Genomic DNA, 17,230 nt, shown 5'->3' with positions numbered 1-17,230 from the left:
GTCAGCATTGTCACAATGTATCAATGTCAAATGCTACGAGTGTCAAACATGTGTGATGTACTGTCACTGAAGTCATAAACACAAAAATCTGATACATCTGTTATGATTTTACTAATTACCCAAAATAATATTGATTTAAACGCTATTATAAGATGTTTTAAGCATTATAAACTCATCAATTTTGGAAATTTAATGACTGTCCACGGCATAAGTTTCTCTAATTAAATAAAAACATGAATACTACACATACTCAGAGTTTTTCTACAATATGTGGCGAACTTTGTAATCTATTGTATTTAAAAGAATTCAGTAGAGAAAAAGCTAATAAACTAATAGATGAGTTGAATGCAAAGCCATATAAAGTGGATTTATTTGTACGGAAACATGTAAGTTTCATAGGTTATCTGTAACACATCTTGCACTTCAAAAACAAAGTTTTCAATTAAACAATGACTCTATTTAAAATAATTACATATTTTCCAGGACGCTGCAGCCTTAATAACAGCTCTTTGCCTAAACGTGAAGCCGGCAGATGAGTTCTTAGCGGCTAAAGCATCACATCTAATAAACAGTGTAATAACAAAACAAAACTTACAGTTTGAAACTGATTACTTATGGAAAGTTATTTCATGGCACATTGAATGCATGAGGAAGTGCACAGATATTGTGTTGCCTGATATTCTTCATAGTCTGCAGTGTATCTTGCAGTCTTATCCAAATGCAAGCCATAAGGTGAGTCTTTATATCCTAACCATAGATTCTGCTGTGATTGACTGCAAACTTTTGCAGCTTAGCATTTCTATCCTCCGAGCCTTTTCCCAACTATGTTGGGGTCGGCTTCCAGTCTAACTGGATTCAGCTGAGTACCGGTGCTTTACAAGAAGCGACTGCCTATCTGACCTCCTCAACCCAGTTACCCGGGCAACCCGATACCCCTTGGTTAGACTGGTGTCAGACTTACTGGCTTCTGACTACCCGTAACGACTGCCAAGGATGTTCAATGACAGCCGGGACCTACAGTTTAACATGCCATCCGAAACACAGTCATTGGTGTCTAAGATATACTTAGAAAGTACATACAAACTTAGAAAAGTTGCATTGGTACTTGCCTGACCTGGAATCGAACCCGCGCCTTCATACTCGAGAGGTTGGTTCTTTGCCCACTAGGCCACCACGACTTTTTTCAGCTTAGCATTTGTAATAATTATTTTATTTTACAGTTCACGGAACAGCTAATAGGAAATCAAGGAATTCTCACAAAGCTAATTGATTCAACTAAGACTGAGCTGAAAGTTCAAAACAGTTTACAAATTCCTTTGATGGTGTTAAAATGTATTATATGCATTATTTCAACTACAGATGATGGTAAAAATGAAACAATTGTGGCTCTGGCACTCAAAGAGCTAATCTCTGAAATAGTTGTTAAGTTTTTAATGAAAGGTTATTCCAAATCTCAAGATGAATTTCTGTATTGTAAGGTACGTTATGAATCTGTTACATTTATTGAAATTTTGCCATTATTTTCTACTGATTAAAATTTTTAACACGCAAATCTTTTACTACTTATCTTTGGAAAGTAAGAAGTGGAAGAAAAAATATTGAGTCATAGAAATTAATAAATTACGTAATTATTATTTTTTGCTTAAGACTATGACACACGCTATTGTAACTAAGGTTTAAAAGCAACATATATTTTGATTACAGGTAGTAATATCTGCATTGAGGGTTCTATCACAACTGTATTTCAATGATCTCAACATAAACATACCTCTGCCGGAGGTGATAGGGATCTGCAGATACTTCATACTCTATGGACTTGTCACCCAGACTGGCCCACCTGAGAAAATAATGCCTGCCCAACAGTCCATAGCTATGGTGCCGGAGGTCCGAACTCCTAATCCAAAGGGTGGAAAGGTAAATATAACTTTTGTGTACCAAGTCACAGGAATCTCCATAAATAAGGGATTATATTAGTAAAAGAATTAATCATTGTATTCAAATCATTGAACCTTGTAATTTATGTAAGTAATATGGAGGACTCACTAATGCCAACTGTATGTACTTATACTAAAACGATTTTCCAAATTACAGAAACAAAAACTGCGCAAACAAAGAAATAATGCAATAGAAAGCTTAAAGAAGGAAATCCCGGTGTCGGACCACAGTCTCATGAAGGACGTTGACAATTTTGAAAATAATTCTGCTTACAAGCCGGCAAGTCGGAACTACTTGGAGCCTCAAAAAGCCAAGAACACCTGGGCATTGACTAGTGATTCTGACATGTCTGATGTGGAGAATAGCAGAGAAGTTAAACTGATTGCGTTGAAGTCTAGAGTTAGGCAAAGTGCTTCTAACCTGCTGTTGGTTTTGGTTAAAGTAAGTGTGAGTGATACAAATCCTAAAACCACAATAACTTATTCAGGCATAGGTTATAAATTCTTCATGAATACTAATATTGGTCCACTGTTGGAAACAAGCTTTCTAATATCCCACATCACCACAACCGTTAATTGGAAAGCATGCCAATTATCTAGATCAATTAATCTTAGTGATAAGATCGTCCATTATGTCACCTACTTTTAAGATCAAACATGTAAAAATGTATGTGGTGTACCTAATAAACGATATAAAAAATAAATACCTATATGAAACGAAAAATTTCAGGTAAAACAAAAGCGTGAAATATTTGGTTACTGGTGGGCGCTTTTGCCTGATTCGCCGGATCCCGTCAATTGGTCAGCCAGTGCCTCGGCTAAGAAGACATTGGCATACTGTGCTGTGACGGACCCCATTGCCAGCAGTCGAGCAAGTGTTCTAAGTGTCATGTTGGCACTGCTGTCTAGGTCCAGGATATTTTTGTCTCATGCTGAGAGTAGGTAAGACAAACTGTATTTTCTGTGAAAGATACATTGATAGAAGGAAAATTGCGCCTTCAGTATACCGCAGTAGTCATTATCATCATCATCATCATCACAGCCATAGGACGGCCACTGCTGAACATAGGCCTCCCCCTTAGATCTCCACAGATACCTGATGAGGCGACCTGCATCCAGCGTCTTCCGGCGACTTTTATAAGGTCGTCTGACCACCTTAATGGTGGACGTCCTACGCTGCGCTTACTAGTCCGTGGTCTCCACTCCAGCACTTTTCGACCCCATCGGCCATCCGCTCTGCGAGCAATATGGCCGCAGAAGTATCAGTACAAAATTCTGCAAAATGCAAAAATAGCCTTTTTATACTGTTTGTGTCATCATATATATCATATCATATACCTACCTACACATTTTAAAATTTTATTTACATTATCATTTTATCAAAATTAAATTTCAGTAAAAAGGATAGATCCTCTTTCATCCCGTTTTCGGAATCTCTCGGCTACATGATCACATGTCTTCACAAGGTGTTCACCAGTATTCTGGACAGCGAGAGAAGTCACGCGGTGATCATAGTCGCGTTAAAATGTTGCGCTGCGTTAGTGCAGGCCACGCCCTATCATAAGATGAAGGAGGGACTTATCAGTCAACTCGTTATGTCAACTAGGAAGTTTTTGGTGCATAGAGGTAAGTGTCCTATCACTTAAACGGCAGAATTACCGTTCCTATAATCCCTAAGATAGATGATGATGACATCTTGTTATCCCTTACCAAGGACGGACTTGCATATGGTTTTTCCACTTCTTTCGATCTTGAGCAATAAGTTCGATATTCCACATTTTCATCCTCGGCCCTATGTATTGACTGGTTTGTCAGATAACTTTCTTGCCCTCTATAGACAAAATAAAATTTCAGATGTTACACTACAAGTCGGTGCCTTAATCACAATGGGATGCGTTCTTTCCGTCGATCCCAAAGTGGACGAAGTTTTAAAAGCAGTTGAAAAAGATGCAGTGGCTTCCAAAATAACAACTTCCATGAGCTCTTCCAAAGTAACTTTTACTACCCACAAAATTGATGCAGAGGAATGTGATGACTTCGAAGAAGGATACTCTGACGATGAAATGTTTACCGCTGTTGAACATCAGGTTAAAATTGGCGAGAAAGAAGTAGAGGAAGGCCATTACTTCAGAAGCTGGATTTTGGATATCTGCTTCAAGAATATGGGCTGGATTTTTAGAGGAAATGAAGTTGTGGTGAGTTTTTTATTTTGGTAGGTACTAGTTAAGTAGAAGTATATAAGGTTAAAACATTACATAGGATAGGGGCTTTGTCCATAAAAAGAAGAAATAAGTATGATGCTACAAGTAAATTAGGGTTATGGGCATGGTCACAGTGCTCATTAGAGCCTCGCACCAATGAAATAGGGATAGTTAAGTTTATATTTTTTATAGAAAAAGATTTTGAGGCATACAAAAATAAATTGTAGGTGTTTACCAAAAGTACCTATTTATTGTAGCCGTTATATTACCTACTAACTCATCCACATAAACCTCCGCTACCTTACCAAAAGTATTTTCGTAGGTAATGTTTATATTTCTGATAATAAATAGCACTGTAAACATAATCCGGTTGCCTACATTTCGTTTGTTAACTTTTATTTAGGGTGAACTTGGTTATCAACGTTCTTGTTAAAACTGGATACCAGTGTTAAAAATCCGGATTTTTACTTGTAAATATCTGAATACTGGTTATTACTGGATTTTGACTTATGGGTACGAGTAATCTGGTTATAAACTGTAAATATTATTTGTTTTGAAATTAATCTAACATATCAAAATTGGTGTGCAAAAGAATAAAAAAAAAACATAATTAGTGACCATTATAAGTAACTTTTTGGTTCATATTTTTCTAAACAAGCGATTATTTAAGACTTTTGAATGACTAATCACAATTTGAAACACTCTTTAACGTATCAAGATTCTATTGAAGATCGATAATATCAATTTGTATTTATAAGCTGTTAAATGACGATGGTCCACTTAAGGCAAACGATTGATTTATTATCAACTTACAGGGGGCACGGCAAACGGCGTCAGATCGTAACTCTATATTTAGCTCACGAAGCCTTGATTAAACTGTTGTCTTATAAATCAATTGACTTGTCAACAATGAGTTGTCAATTAGTAGTAATTTTAGTTCAAAGGGACAAGCAGCATTGCTGGGATAAATTATTGCTGCATAATTACGTCTTTATCCATGAAGTATCTAAAAGTGTCCAGCAAAAACAGCCAACTAATAACCCAGACTTACATAAATATAAATATATAAGATTTTTTGTTTAATAAATGGTAGTTTAACATTTTTTTATTTTTGAACATATAATTTATATTTTTAAATATTAGTTTTAAATATAAAAAATAAAAAAACATTTAAAAATATAAAAAATAGATGGCCACCTATATCGGGTACAGGGCTTCTGTCAGTGATGATAGATCGATCCCAGTACAACGTGATATGGTCCTTTTCGAGGACTGGGTCGGGCGCCTACCTGTAGTACGGTACCTCAAGATCTACAACTTTGTATTGCAGAGCAAGCTGCTGGTGGATGATCTTGGCCACTTGGTTATGCCTGTGCAAATATTCTCCGTTAGCCAAACGAGAACAACCAGATATAATATGTCTGATAGACTCACCCGGATGGTGACATGCCCGACATATGTCAACCGTCCCATCTTTCATAATATATCTCCGGTAGTTATTCCTCAGGATAACTTCGTCCATAATTGCACATACAAACCCTTCGGTTTCTCCAAATAGGTCACCGAAGCGTAGCCAAGCTACGGACGCATTGAAGTCTACATCAGGGCCATGAAGAGCCCCGAAGAAGCTTCCGTGTAGCTGTTTGCTCTGCCATACCTCCTTGCGATCATGGGTAGTTAGTACCACAGGTCTGCGCCAGTTCTCTTTTGCCAACGATAGCAGGGTGAGTTCTTTGTCCACTGTTACCATATCACGATGCATATCCACGTCGCTTTTGAGAAGATATTCTCTGAGACTGCACACCTCACGGTTGTGGAGCGTCTTTGCATTTAAAAAGCCTCGGCCTCCACATTTCCGTGGGATGTACAGTCTCATTACCGACGATCGTGTGCATTCGTTCTGCGGTCACCAGTGTGCGGATTCTCTTATCCAAGGCATCCAATTCAGTTTGAGTCCATTTGAGTATGCCGAAGGAGTACATCAGGACTGGCATGACCCAACCATTATAGGCACGAACCTTGTTGCCGCCTGATAAGGAACTTTTTAGAACCTTATTCAGGCGGCCAAAGAAACGCTCCCGTAATGACTGTTTCATGACAGCCACATTGAATTTGTTTAATAAATTATTGTTAAGGTTATGACACATAGTACACATCTCTCTATCTTTGGAACTACCTTCATTGAATAACCAAACAAAACTACAGTATCTATTAGTTAACCCCCGTGCAAATAGACCTACCATGCATCAACTGGCTTAAAATCATACTTACCCTTCTTCCAGAGAATAAAACCATCAGCGATACCAATAATCCTGGAATCCCTACAAGTGTTATCTGCAGTGGCGTTCCACCATCTTCAAGAACTCCTTCACTCTCACGTTACATTGCTGGGTGATATTCTAAGCGAGATGCTACAACATGAGCATCAGGATGTGGTGATGCAGTCAGCTAGCGCTATTAGTATTATTGGAGATGGATTGCAGAAATTGGGTATGAATTTATTATTTTTTTGTTTTGTGTGCGGGTGGTATTTGTGAATTTTAATTGTGTGAGTTCGAATGTATACTTCTGTTGGTAATTGTTACTGTTACTGGTAAAACTGCTGTTTCGAATTGGGTGACATTTTATTTGAAAGGTTGTAACTGGTGACATGCTAATAAGGATATTTTTTGACACCTCGTAACTGAATTTCTCGAATTCGTCGCTGCATTTTTTCCAAAAACAGATAACATTAACAAAGTAACGTAGTAATTTGTAAAAAACATTATGCCTCGGAATCACGTAGAAAACAACTTCTACAATCAACCTATTCATCTTCCAGAGCAAATAGACAGATCACCGCCATTAAGCCACTGCGTATACATGTGGGAGAAGTTGGTGATGCCACTGTCTACCGTCCTGCAGTGCCACGAGACCTCGCCAGCTAAGGCCGTCGTCTGTGACTGCATCGCCAACATAGGGGAGAGATCATTTAAAGAATTACCCGTAAGTTCGGAACTCCAAATGAAATTTTAGAAGGATTTGTCTAATAGTACGTCCTTTCATCATCTGCCGAGCCTTTTCCTAACTATGTTGGGGTCGGCTTCCTTAGACAAGAATGAAGCTGAGTACCAGTATTTTACAAGGAGTGACTGCCTATTTGACCTCCTTAACCCAGTTACCCGGGCAACCCTAGGGTTAGACTAGAATGGTTGTTGAATAAGACAGCTGGGACCTGCTATTTATCCTGCCATCCGAAACACGGAAGAACCCGTTATGACAAAACGGTCACCCATCCACGGACCGAGAGCGCGCCAAGCGTTGCTTAACTTTATGATCGATCGATTCGCGCGGTTTCGATTTAGCTACTAAGAATATAGTAGAATAAAAGAAGAGTAGGTACGTCATTTGATCACGCTTTATAAACGTGTACACGTTTTATATTTAAAAGTTCAGACATGCTTTACTGTTATTAGAGATAGTGGTGTTAAGGGTCGAACCACGCGCACGTCACAGTTTGGTTTTGAAAAATCATTCCAAAAATATATATTGCAAATGTTAAAATAAGCGCGTTTATGGATTAACGTCAGTTTTGTGGTAAAGATGATTTTTGATGTCGATACATTTTTGGTTCGTGATGTACATGAAATTGAATTAAACTTGCCAAATTATTTGGAATAGATTTTTCCTCGCGCTGTTTCATCTGCTTCCTGAGGGAGCTGTTTCCCACAATCTGATAAAAGTAGCCTCTATGTTATTCTGATCCACAAGCTACAAATAAGTCTCATCGAAATCCATGCAGAAATTCTTGCGTGAAAGGTGAACACGCATTTATAACATTAGTAAATAAATAAGGATTTCTAAAAAGGTTTATTTTATTTATACAGCGACGGGTACAAGTGCTATGCTGCACGTTGCTGATCGGCTCGTGCAGTGACGAGGAGGCGACGGTGCGCGCAGCCGCGGTGCGGGCGCTGGCTATGCTCGTCATGTACCGGACTCTGAGAGAAGTAAGTATACACAATACTGTTCTTGTATTATTTACTAGTTAGGTACTGGATATTTATATAGCGTCGCGTACAAGTGCTATGCTGCACGTTGCTGATCGGCTCGTGAAGTGATACACAATACTGTTCTTGTAACTAGTTAGGTACTAGATACTGTTCACGGAATGATTTGAAAGACCATAGCCTTGATATTCAAAGTTCTCCGCACTTCCTCCCAGTGTAGTCACTGCTGGACGGGTCCTTAATGATTTCACACAAAAAACTTAAAGTCTGGATATTTACATAATTCAGCTTTTTGTAAAAGATAAAAGGTGTTTTCGATATTTTAAAACGAACAAGCTAAAACGAATAAACTTTCGTTGCTGCTGATGACGAAACAGTCAACAACGCTTGTAAGGACAAGAAGGTGTAAGATTTTCATCTGGTCATTAGGTACTTGTATTAGTTCCGTGGTTACGGATTGAGAACTATGGTTATCCCAAAATGATCTCAGTTTAGTGACAAACAAACATCTTCAATAATAATCATCGAAAGGATAGACAGAAAAAAAAACAGTTTTTACCTACGTATGAGGCCTACATAAGCATTGTATATCATAACAACTCATGGTCGCAGAATTAGGTCAATTGTCCAATTGAACCACTATATGGCGTCGTAGTCTTTGAACAGTTTGAACTTTCATTTATTTGCACAGATTTAAAATAAAGTATAAGAAAGTATTTATAGAAGTACATAAGGGTAGTACATGGAGGAGTAAATACAAAGTACATAAAGAGTTATACACATGTGACCATCTACACCTAGCTTTAGAACAAGGCGTATTCGCACTTCGTGCTGTAGTGGTAGTACCCAAGACAAAAGAGAAATTCCAAAAGTGACTACGCTAATCAAACCTCTTTAGAAACACTACACGATATTTTGCATTACTGCGCAACAATCTTTTGTTTACGACCAGCTTTTCATACTAGACAAAATAATATTCTATGAGTTCATAATAATTGTTTTATTTCAGGATATCTGCTTTGTAAGTGATTGCGGAGAGAATATACTTCGTGCCTTAGCTGAACCTATTCTGGTTGTGAGGATCAAAGCGGCCTGGGCTCTTGGCAACCTTTGTGACGCTTTAGTTTTAAACTTGTAAGTTCTGCTCTATTTGAATTTAGAATCCAGCCAGTATTTTTTTGTGATCTGGCGGGAATATCAAAACTGTGCAAGGAGGTTTTAGGGCCTATGCACACCGCGTTTTTTAAACGCGCCGTCGACGCGCGTTTGTATCGATACAGACGAGATACGCACGCGAGTCAGACGCAGCCTGTAGACCTTTGCACACCTGTATAAATACAGACGCGCGTGTGTAGCGATACAGACGCGATGCAAACGCGCGTGTGTATCGATACAGACGCGCCGGTGCCGCGCGTGTGTATCGATACAGACGCGCCGGTGACGCGCGTTTGCATCGATACAAAGGACAACAACCTGCACTGCAGGATAAAAACGCGCCGTCGACGCGCGTTTGTAGTGATGCAGACGCGATGCAAACGCGCGTTTGTATCGATACAGACGCGCCGGTGCCGCGCGTTTGTATCGATACAAACGACAACAAACTGCTCTGCAGGATAAAAACGCGCCGGCGACGCGCGTTCCCAAAACGCGCGTCGACGGCGCGTTTAAAAAACGTGGTGTGCATAGGTCCTTAAATAGCTGGTATTTTAGCATTCATTAGATGTCGATTTAGAATTAGATCATCAACAAACGGATTAATTTGGCAGATATAATATTGATTGTAACACATCAATTTGTCATCAAGCTACAGTTGAGACAATTTAAATAAAAAGATAACTACGGCTAGTCTTTATATCTTAAGGAGTAAAGTTGAAAATGTGACATCAACTGAAAACATTATCTGTCCACCTACCTACGTATTACTTCATAATGGAAACCACCAAATAAATGTCATAGATCAAATACACAGGCGAAGTGCAAAAAGTAATCTGTAGTTGCTTGACGTAACTATTTACACACGGAGTTAGTATCTTTTATCCAAGCAATTTGCTGAAAATCCAATTAAACTTTATAATTTACGCTTAATGTTTTGTTCTTTATTTGCATAAAAATTATAAGCCCCATAATTCATTGAGTTCATGGTCGTCCATTTTTAAGCTTTCTTACTCTTTAACTCATTCCACCTTGTTATAAAAAGTTGTCTTAAAAACTACCTGCTTTTGTACTAGCTTAAGCCCAATAACTTTGTTCGGAACCATGGTTTAAGCCTAGTTCCACATTTTATAATAGAGTGGCGTATGTATATGTGTGTTGCTGATTCAAAAGCTCATGTATTTGATTTAATTCTTACATTAAATACCTCTGTTTGTTCCTATATTTTTTCGACACACGAGTCGATGTCGAGTCTAAATTTTCCATATAGGTAATAATAGTATGATAAACCATAACTTTCCTCGTGCATGGTCCAATAGACATTTAAAAAAAAAAAATACCTTTTTAATAAAACAGAGAGGAGCCGGAATGTGACGACATAGACGACGCCCTCCTGGTTCGCTTGCTAGAGGTCAGCATAGAGTGCGCCGCGGACAATGATAAGGTAACCCTTACCACGTATATAATATTGTATCACACTAATATTATAAAGAGGAAACTTTTTTTTGTTTGTTTGCTTGTTTGTACGATAAAGGCTTCGAAAGTACTGAATCGATTTGAAAAATTATTTCACTAACGGAAAGCTAGTCTATTCCCGAGAAAGATAAGCTATATTTTATCCGGGGCAGAAGTAAGCACTGGACGAAGGTGGAACCGCGGGAAAGTCTACTATAATCGCGAAAGTTGGTTTAAATTTTACCGGAAAACGGCGGAACCAATTGAGATGAAATTTGATATTGGAATAACTGGTTTTCTGGTATACTTTCTTGTTTAGTTGCCGAAAGAAGTTTCCTAGTATGCGAGTGTGACTGCGGGGATGAAATAGTATGTTTATACAATAATTTGCGATGTTTTGTCTTATCGAGACTTGCGTGTGGTTTGCGCACGAAAACAATACGTCTGCGTGGTCAAAGAAAAATCTAGACACACGGCAGTGTGTCCGCCAAGTTCGAGCAAAAAAAGCGACACACCGGCCGTGGGTTATATTACACGAACCATTTCGGGCCAAATTCGACCCCCCTGTAACTCAAAATCTATTTTATTTATGCATATCAAATTTCTAGTATCTGTTGAGACCCCCTCACTTATCTAAAATACAAAATTTCATTAATATACCTATTGTAGGTCTTGAGATATTGACGTCAGAAAATAGCTATTTTTACTATACACTCACTGACTGACTGATTCACTGACTCACTCATCAAAAACCTAGACCACTTCCAATGGTCGTATTGACTTGAAATTTGGCATGGAGGTAGGTCTTTATGTCAAGGTAAAGGAAAAAATCTGAAAATGGCCAAGTGTGAGTCGGTTTCAAAATAATGAAGGTTTTTTATACCCGGTGTAAATTTATACCCCTAAGGAACTAAAACTACTAAATTTATCTATATTTATATAATATATCTTCGAATGGTACAAAGGTTTGTATTTAGTCAAAGTAAAGTAAAAAAAATCTGAAAACGGCCAAGTGTGAATCACTTTCGAAAATAACGAATGTGTAACTTTGATCCACGAACATAATATATGATAACATGTCATGTCAGTCAGTTGGTAAATCTAGTCCATTTATTTAATCTAGTTCATTTCTTTGTAAGAAACATAGTGCATATAAAAAAATCTAAAAGATAGTATAAATGAGACATTTCTTTAACTAACTTCATCATAAGAAAAAATAAAAATAAACAACCTTACAAAAATAAATGAAATCCCACCCAAAACAAAAATGTGAAAGACTGCCAAGTTCGATAATATGGGAATGCTTCGCCTATAAAAGAAGTGAGATCTGAATAAGTACCAAGTTCCATACACATACCTCAGTTAAAAATAGTTGCTTTTTAATGATGTTACTTGGCAAGTTTTAATAGAAAATTAAATACTTGATTCATTGCGTTTAGTAGGTTTATAACGGTGTATGAAAACTTGCCAAGTAACATCATTAAAAAGCAACTATTTTTAACTGAGGTATGTATATGGAACTTGGTACTTATTCAGATCTCACTTCTTTTATAGGCGAAGCATTCCCATATTATCGAACTTGGCAGTCTTTCACATTTTTGTTTTGGGTGGGATATACTATCACGCGAATGATTCATGATCGTTTAGGATTGCTTTTGTCCTAAAATAAATAGCTTTAAGGTCACGCTCTTTTAAAGTTTTTTTTTTGTTTAAGTTACAGTGTGATAAAGTCGTGGTCCATTCATGTTTAGTCTAATGTTTTTAATAACTTTACCACGCAAAGAGTTTATGATTAGATTTTCAACTGTATTTAGCAACATGAACTGTTGTTAATTTTCACAATGACATGGGTAGCTACGTCAAAGATCATACATGAAAGTGGGACAATACGGGCAATATCTATAGTAATATACATATATAAAAGCCCCAAATGGCCCCGAAACTACTGAAACGATTTGAAAAAATCTTTCACTTTTTGTAACTATTCCTGAGTAATATCAATATTATATCGGGGTACAGGAAGAAATTCCCCCGGGTCGCCCCACGGGAAAACAGCTTCATCCTCCGAGCCTTTTTCCCAATCATGTTGGGGTCGGCTTCCAGTCTAACCGGATTCAGCTGAGTACCAGTGCTTTACAAGAAGCGACTGCCTATCTGACCTCCTCAACCCAGTTACCCGGGCAACCCGATACCCCTTGGTTAGACTGGTGTCAGACTTACTGGCTTCTGACTACCCGTAACGACTGCCAAGGATGTTCAATGACAGCCGGGACCTACAGTTTAACGTGCCATCCGAAACACAGCCAATGGTGTCTAAGATATACTTAGAAAGTACATACAGACTTAGAAAACTTGCATTGGTACTTGCCTGACCTGGGATCGAACCCGCGCCCTCATACTTGAGAGATTGGTCCTTTACCCACTAGGCCACCACGACTTTTTAAATAATATTAGGTCGCTCATAAAACTGTAATGCCATCGAAACTGCGGGGGACTGATAGATATGAGCATTACATTTTTATCTCATTGAGGATTTTATCTCAATGATTACACTACCGGTTGCCACACAATAGTATATTGTAAGCAAGGAAGGAAATACTTTTGACTGGTTGCACATCGTGACAGAAAATGTTCATACATTTTTATATGGCATCCATTTGGATATCAGAGTTTTCTAGATCAACTTCTCATACAAAGTTATCGCATATCATCTTTACTAATTTGCCTGCAGTTCAAATACACTCACTGCTTAGATTATCTCAACTTTATAGACTTTTATATCAGCAATAAATCACGCCAAATATAAACAAATGATACTACTATCTAATTACTACACTGAATCATTTACTACATAGTGACAATTCTAAATATAAATAAAATTTTGTTATGGAAATATAGAAAGCTAATCACCAGTTTCGGGTCAGTATACCAACACGAGGTCTCTGGCCATTCGCTCGTGTTCCCTATCATCTAACTTGCACTGATATTAAAACATTCTTATCTCAAAGTTAATGGAAAGTTTAATAGGCCCGCTATCTGGACAGGATGTTCTGTTGAACTAAAACTAATGTTAACCGGACAGTTAGTAACTTTGAACTCATTTTGAAGAGATACTCTTGTCTAATCGCTTTATCTTTTAATCTGATGGTATTTAAATAGTTTGTCGGTCAAGGCTTAGATTCAGATTTCAATCAATAATGACCTAGTAGTTTGGGTACTTTAGAACAATGCTCATAATTTCATGTTCGTAAATTGATCTAATGAAGACTAAACATGGACACACGATATAATTATCAATATCTTGACATTGCAAACTGATAGTTCAATGTCCATGCGATCAATATTTCTAATGACGTCAGCATGTACCTGGAATACACGCTAAACAACTGACGGTTATGTTATTTCCCATCTCTTATTTAAAACCAATTACCATTTCCCCCTAAAGGTAAAAATGAGTGCCACCCGAGGTCTTGGGAATCTCCTACGCTTGATAAAGAATGAGACCCTAACAAGGAACACGCAAATGAAGTCCTTATGCGAGACGGCAATAAGGAAGCTTTTGGATTGCGCGTGTAAGGTGAACAATATGAAGGTGCGATGGAACGCCTGCTATGCGATGGGCAATGCTATGAAGAATGAAGAGCTTTTCACAGGATTTAGTGGATGGCAGGTAAATATTTATTGAGTTCAGAAGATTTATGTTTTTGGAAGCAGAATAGCCCTTGTGTATTGTTTTAAATATTCAAAAAAAATCCCATCGAGATTTTCTTTATGTTTTTATCTTTGTCATTCTTTGTTTTAATTCTTTATTAATACCCAATATTTGTTTTTAACCGATTTCAGAAAAGGAGGAGATTCTCAATTTCTCGAAGACTCCCGGACCGATTTGAAAAATTCTTTTTTTTTTCAGAATTTAGTGTTCTCCAGCCTATGTACTCTAGCGAAAGAGTGTAAGAACCTAAAGGTTCGCATCAACGCAGCGTCGGCGTTACGTGCGCCGTCTGCTCGCGCGCACTATGGCGAACATTACGCGCTCGTGTGGAGGGGAGTACTGGCTGCCATGGAGAATGTGGCCGATGTTGATGATTTTAACGAGTACAAGCATAAGGATAACCTTACTGAACAGGTTTGTAAAAATAGATATATATAATATTGTAGGTTATACATATATCTATATTATAGGTTAGTTTCTATTTGTGGTTTAAAAAGAAAGTAATTTGCATATATTTTCGGCTGTATTATGTACTCAGTTTTTAAATAGAATTTCGTGATCATATGAATTTTCATCAAACTGTCCTGTCATTTAATGTCTCATTCGTAACCAGAGACCCACGTCACTGCAGCATCTTTTTGCGTCAATAATTTGCATTCTGATTCACAATTCAGTCAGCTGCCAATTTTACCCCACAATTTCATAATAAACTGTCTCTTTTGTTCCAGCTATGCCTAACTCTAGCCCACTTATGCTGCCTTCTCACACCGTCAGATCTCTCCGATATCTACGATCCTCTAGTATTCCACTTCGACTACGCCAAGACCATATTTAGGCAAGTTTGTCAGAAGTTGCCCCCAGAAAACACGTCGTGTTTGAGAATACTGCAGGCAGCCAAGTACGTCACAGTTGATTTATGTGCGGCGAATGAAACGCAAATGCAAACGCTTAGTATGTTGCAAGATGTATTTATATGGGACATGTAATAATAACATGTGGATTTCGACAAAAATTGTAACCGTTAAAACAGGGCATCCTGAATGGTAGTAGAGCTTGTCTATGATGAAACGACTCGCCCCACTAACACTAGCATAAAAAAAATGTATTGCGTTCATATTGTTTTGCTTGTGTGCGTAAATGGTGTGGTGGGGGGCGCCGTTTCAGTTGACCACCGTTCAATATTCTATCTATATCTATACTAATATTATAAAGAGGAAAACTTTATTTGTCTGTTTGTTTGGTTGTAATGGACAAACTCAAAAACTACTGGCACGATTTTAAATATTCTTTCACCATTAGAAAGCTATATTATTTGCGAGTAACATAGGCTATATTTTATCCCGGTGCGGGCAGTAGCTCCCACGGGACGCGGGTGAGACCGCGGGAAAACGGCTAGTTTTATATAGTTTGACAAAACTTGTGTGGGGTTAATGTCGAATTTCTATCTCCGATAAGCAAATCAATAAATAGATAGAATATTGGGGGGATAGGCATTCTTTTGTGCATATACAGTTTGATTCGAAATAAGAACTGCAAGAATGTGTGAGTCTCAATAAGTAATGAGTCATGTGGGAACATTTTATAGCGACACGTCACTCGGAGTATTTGTGCAAATATTTCTGTCGTATTGACAAAGTAAAGTATACACTGTTGTAGTAGGAAATAAGGTTTAATTTTGTATTAATTGAATGATCGGAATGTTTGGTCTATTACTCCAAGGGTTCTTACTGGTGTACTGTTGTCTGGTAAGGGATTATAATTGCGATAGACGTTACGTTAAATTTTAAGACTATTAAAAAGTATCAAGCAAAAAGATCGGCATTATACATTGTTATTAAGCCATACTGCCCGTTTAGCTACTTTACTATATTTCAACGTTTTCCGCTTAAATTTTATCTTAATTCTAAGTCTACATACACATTTCATTATATCTGTATTCTCTTATAAAGTCACTTGAATATGTAACAAACACGTTTTTTTATATAAAGAGGCGGAGGACAATGTCAGTAGCACCTTTTTTTAAAATAATGAGATAACACCAGTGAACTTAGTGTTAATTTTAGTATTTCTTTTTATTATTGATAGGTTGTTTCCAGTGCTGAATTGTGATAAAAATAAATTGGAATACCTACGGTTTAATTAAATCCGGCTCTTATCACAACTACAATTAGTTTGACTATAAACAGCCAAAAGCATTTTACAATTTTGCTTTTTAGGACAGTTGAAAAATCTAATGCGTTGGAAGAAACGTTATAATTAGTATGTACTTCCGCCGTTCTTCCTCTTAAATAAGTAAATTATTATATTAAAATGTTCATGTTCTGAAACTATGCTTTTCCTTGTGAAAACCGCGTAACAATGTTGTAATCAAATTAAGTTAAAGTTTGCTTTAATTAAGAAAATTATTTATTATATTTTGTTTTTTTTTTATATACTAATCTAGCGAAATAAATATTATTTTAATTATTTAACAGAAGCTTTTGTTTTATTTAATGTCATCGAAAAGGAGTGTACTTATCTCCGCTTGATGCTATAATAAGTCACTCAGATAAACTAGAATGCAAACTTCAGCTTTATGCACAGTTTCAAGATAATTCCATCCTCCGAGCCTTTTTCCCAACTATGTCGGGGTCATCTTCCGGTATAACCGGATGTAGCTGAGTACTAGTGCTTTACATTTTCAAGATAAAATTCCTCAAACTTTAATGCAGTTACGTTAAAATGTAAGGAATGACCAGCGAAAATTTTAGCTTTAGAAGATAACTTATTGAACAACGGGTGATAGTG

At 37.4% G+C, this 17,230-nt stretch overlaps 1 protein-coding gene across 1 annotated transcript; it reads left to right on the top strand.

Moving 5' to 3' along the window:
* The first annotated feature begins 68 nt into the window (after window positions 1–68).
* Window positions 69–16,919, top strand: LOC124637488 (HEAT repeat-containing protein 6). The gene is made up of 16 exons (XM_047173995.1): window positions 69–386; window positions 484–732; window positions 1,221–1,478; window positions 1,705–1,914; window positions 2,092–2,376; window positions 2,665–2,876; window positions 3,331–3,560; window positions 3,789–4,129; window positions 6,418–6,625; window positions 6,957–7,120; window positions 8,002–8,124; window positions 9,134–9,258; window positions 10,633–10,720; window positions 14,177–14,401; window positions 14,642–14,857; window positions 15,172–16,919. The coding sequence occupies exons 1-16, from the start codon at window positions 234–236 to the stop codon at window positions 15,427–15,429; spliced, it is 3,345 nt and encodes a 1,114-aa protein (XP_047029951.1). The 5' UTR covers window positions 69–233; the 3' UTR covers window positions 15,430–16,919.
* Window positions 16,920–17,230: the final 311 nt, after the last annotated feature.

The sequence above is a fragment of the Helicoverpa zea genome, chromosome 16 (assembly GCF_022581195.2).
Source record: "Helicoverpa zea isolate HzStark_Cry1AcR chromosome 16, ilHelZeax1.1, whole genome shotgun sequence".
NCBI lineage: Eukaryota > Metazoa > Arthropoda > Insecta > Lepidoptera > Noctuidae > Helicoverpa > Helicoverpa zea.
This window is presented reverse-complemented; position numbering and strand designations above follow the sequence as displayed.

Coding starts and splice junctions, on each gene's coding strand:
- LOC124637488 (XM_047173995.1), top strand. CDS start 234: ATGAATACTACACATACTCAGAGTTTTTCTACAATATGTGGCGAACTT. Junction 3,561..3,788: donor GAAGTTTTTGGTGCATAGAG/GTAAGTGTCCTA, acceptor ATAAAATTTCAG/ATGTTACACTACAAGTCGGT. Junction 10,721..14,176: donor GCGCCGCGGACAATGATAAG/GTAACCCTTACC, acceptor TTCCCCCTAAAG/GTAAAAATGAGTGCCACCCG.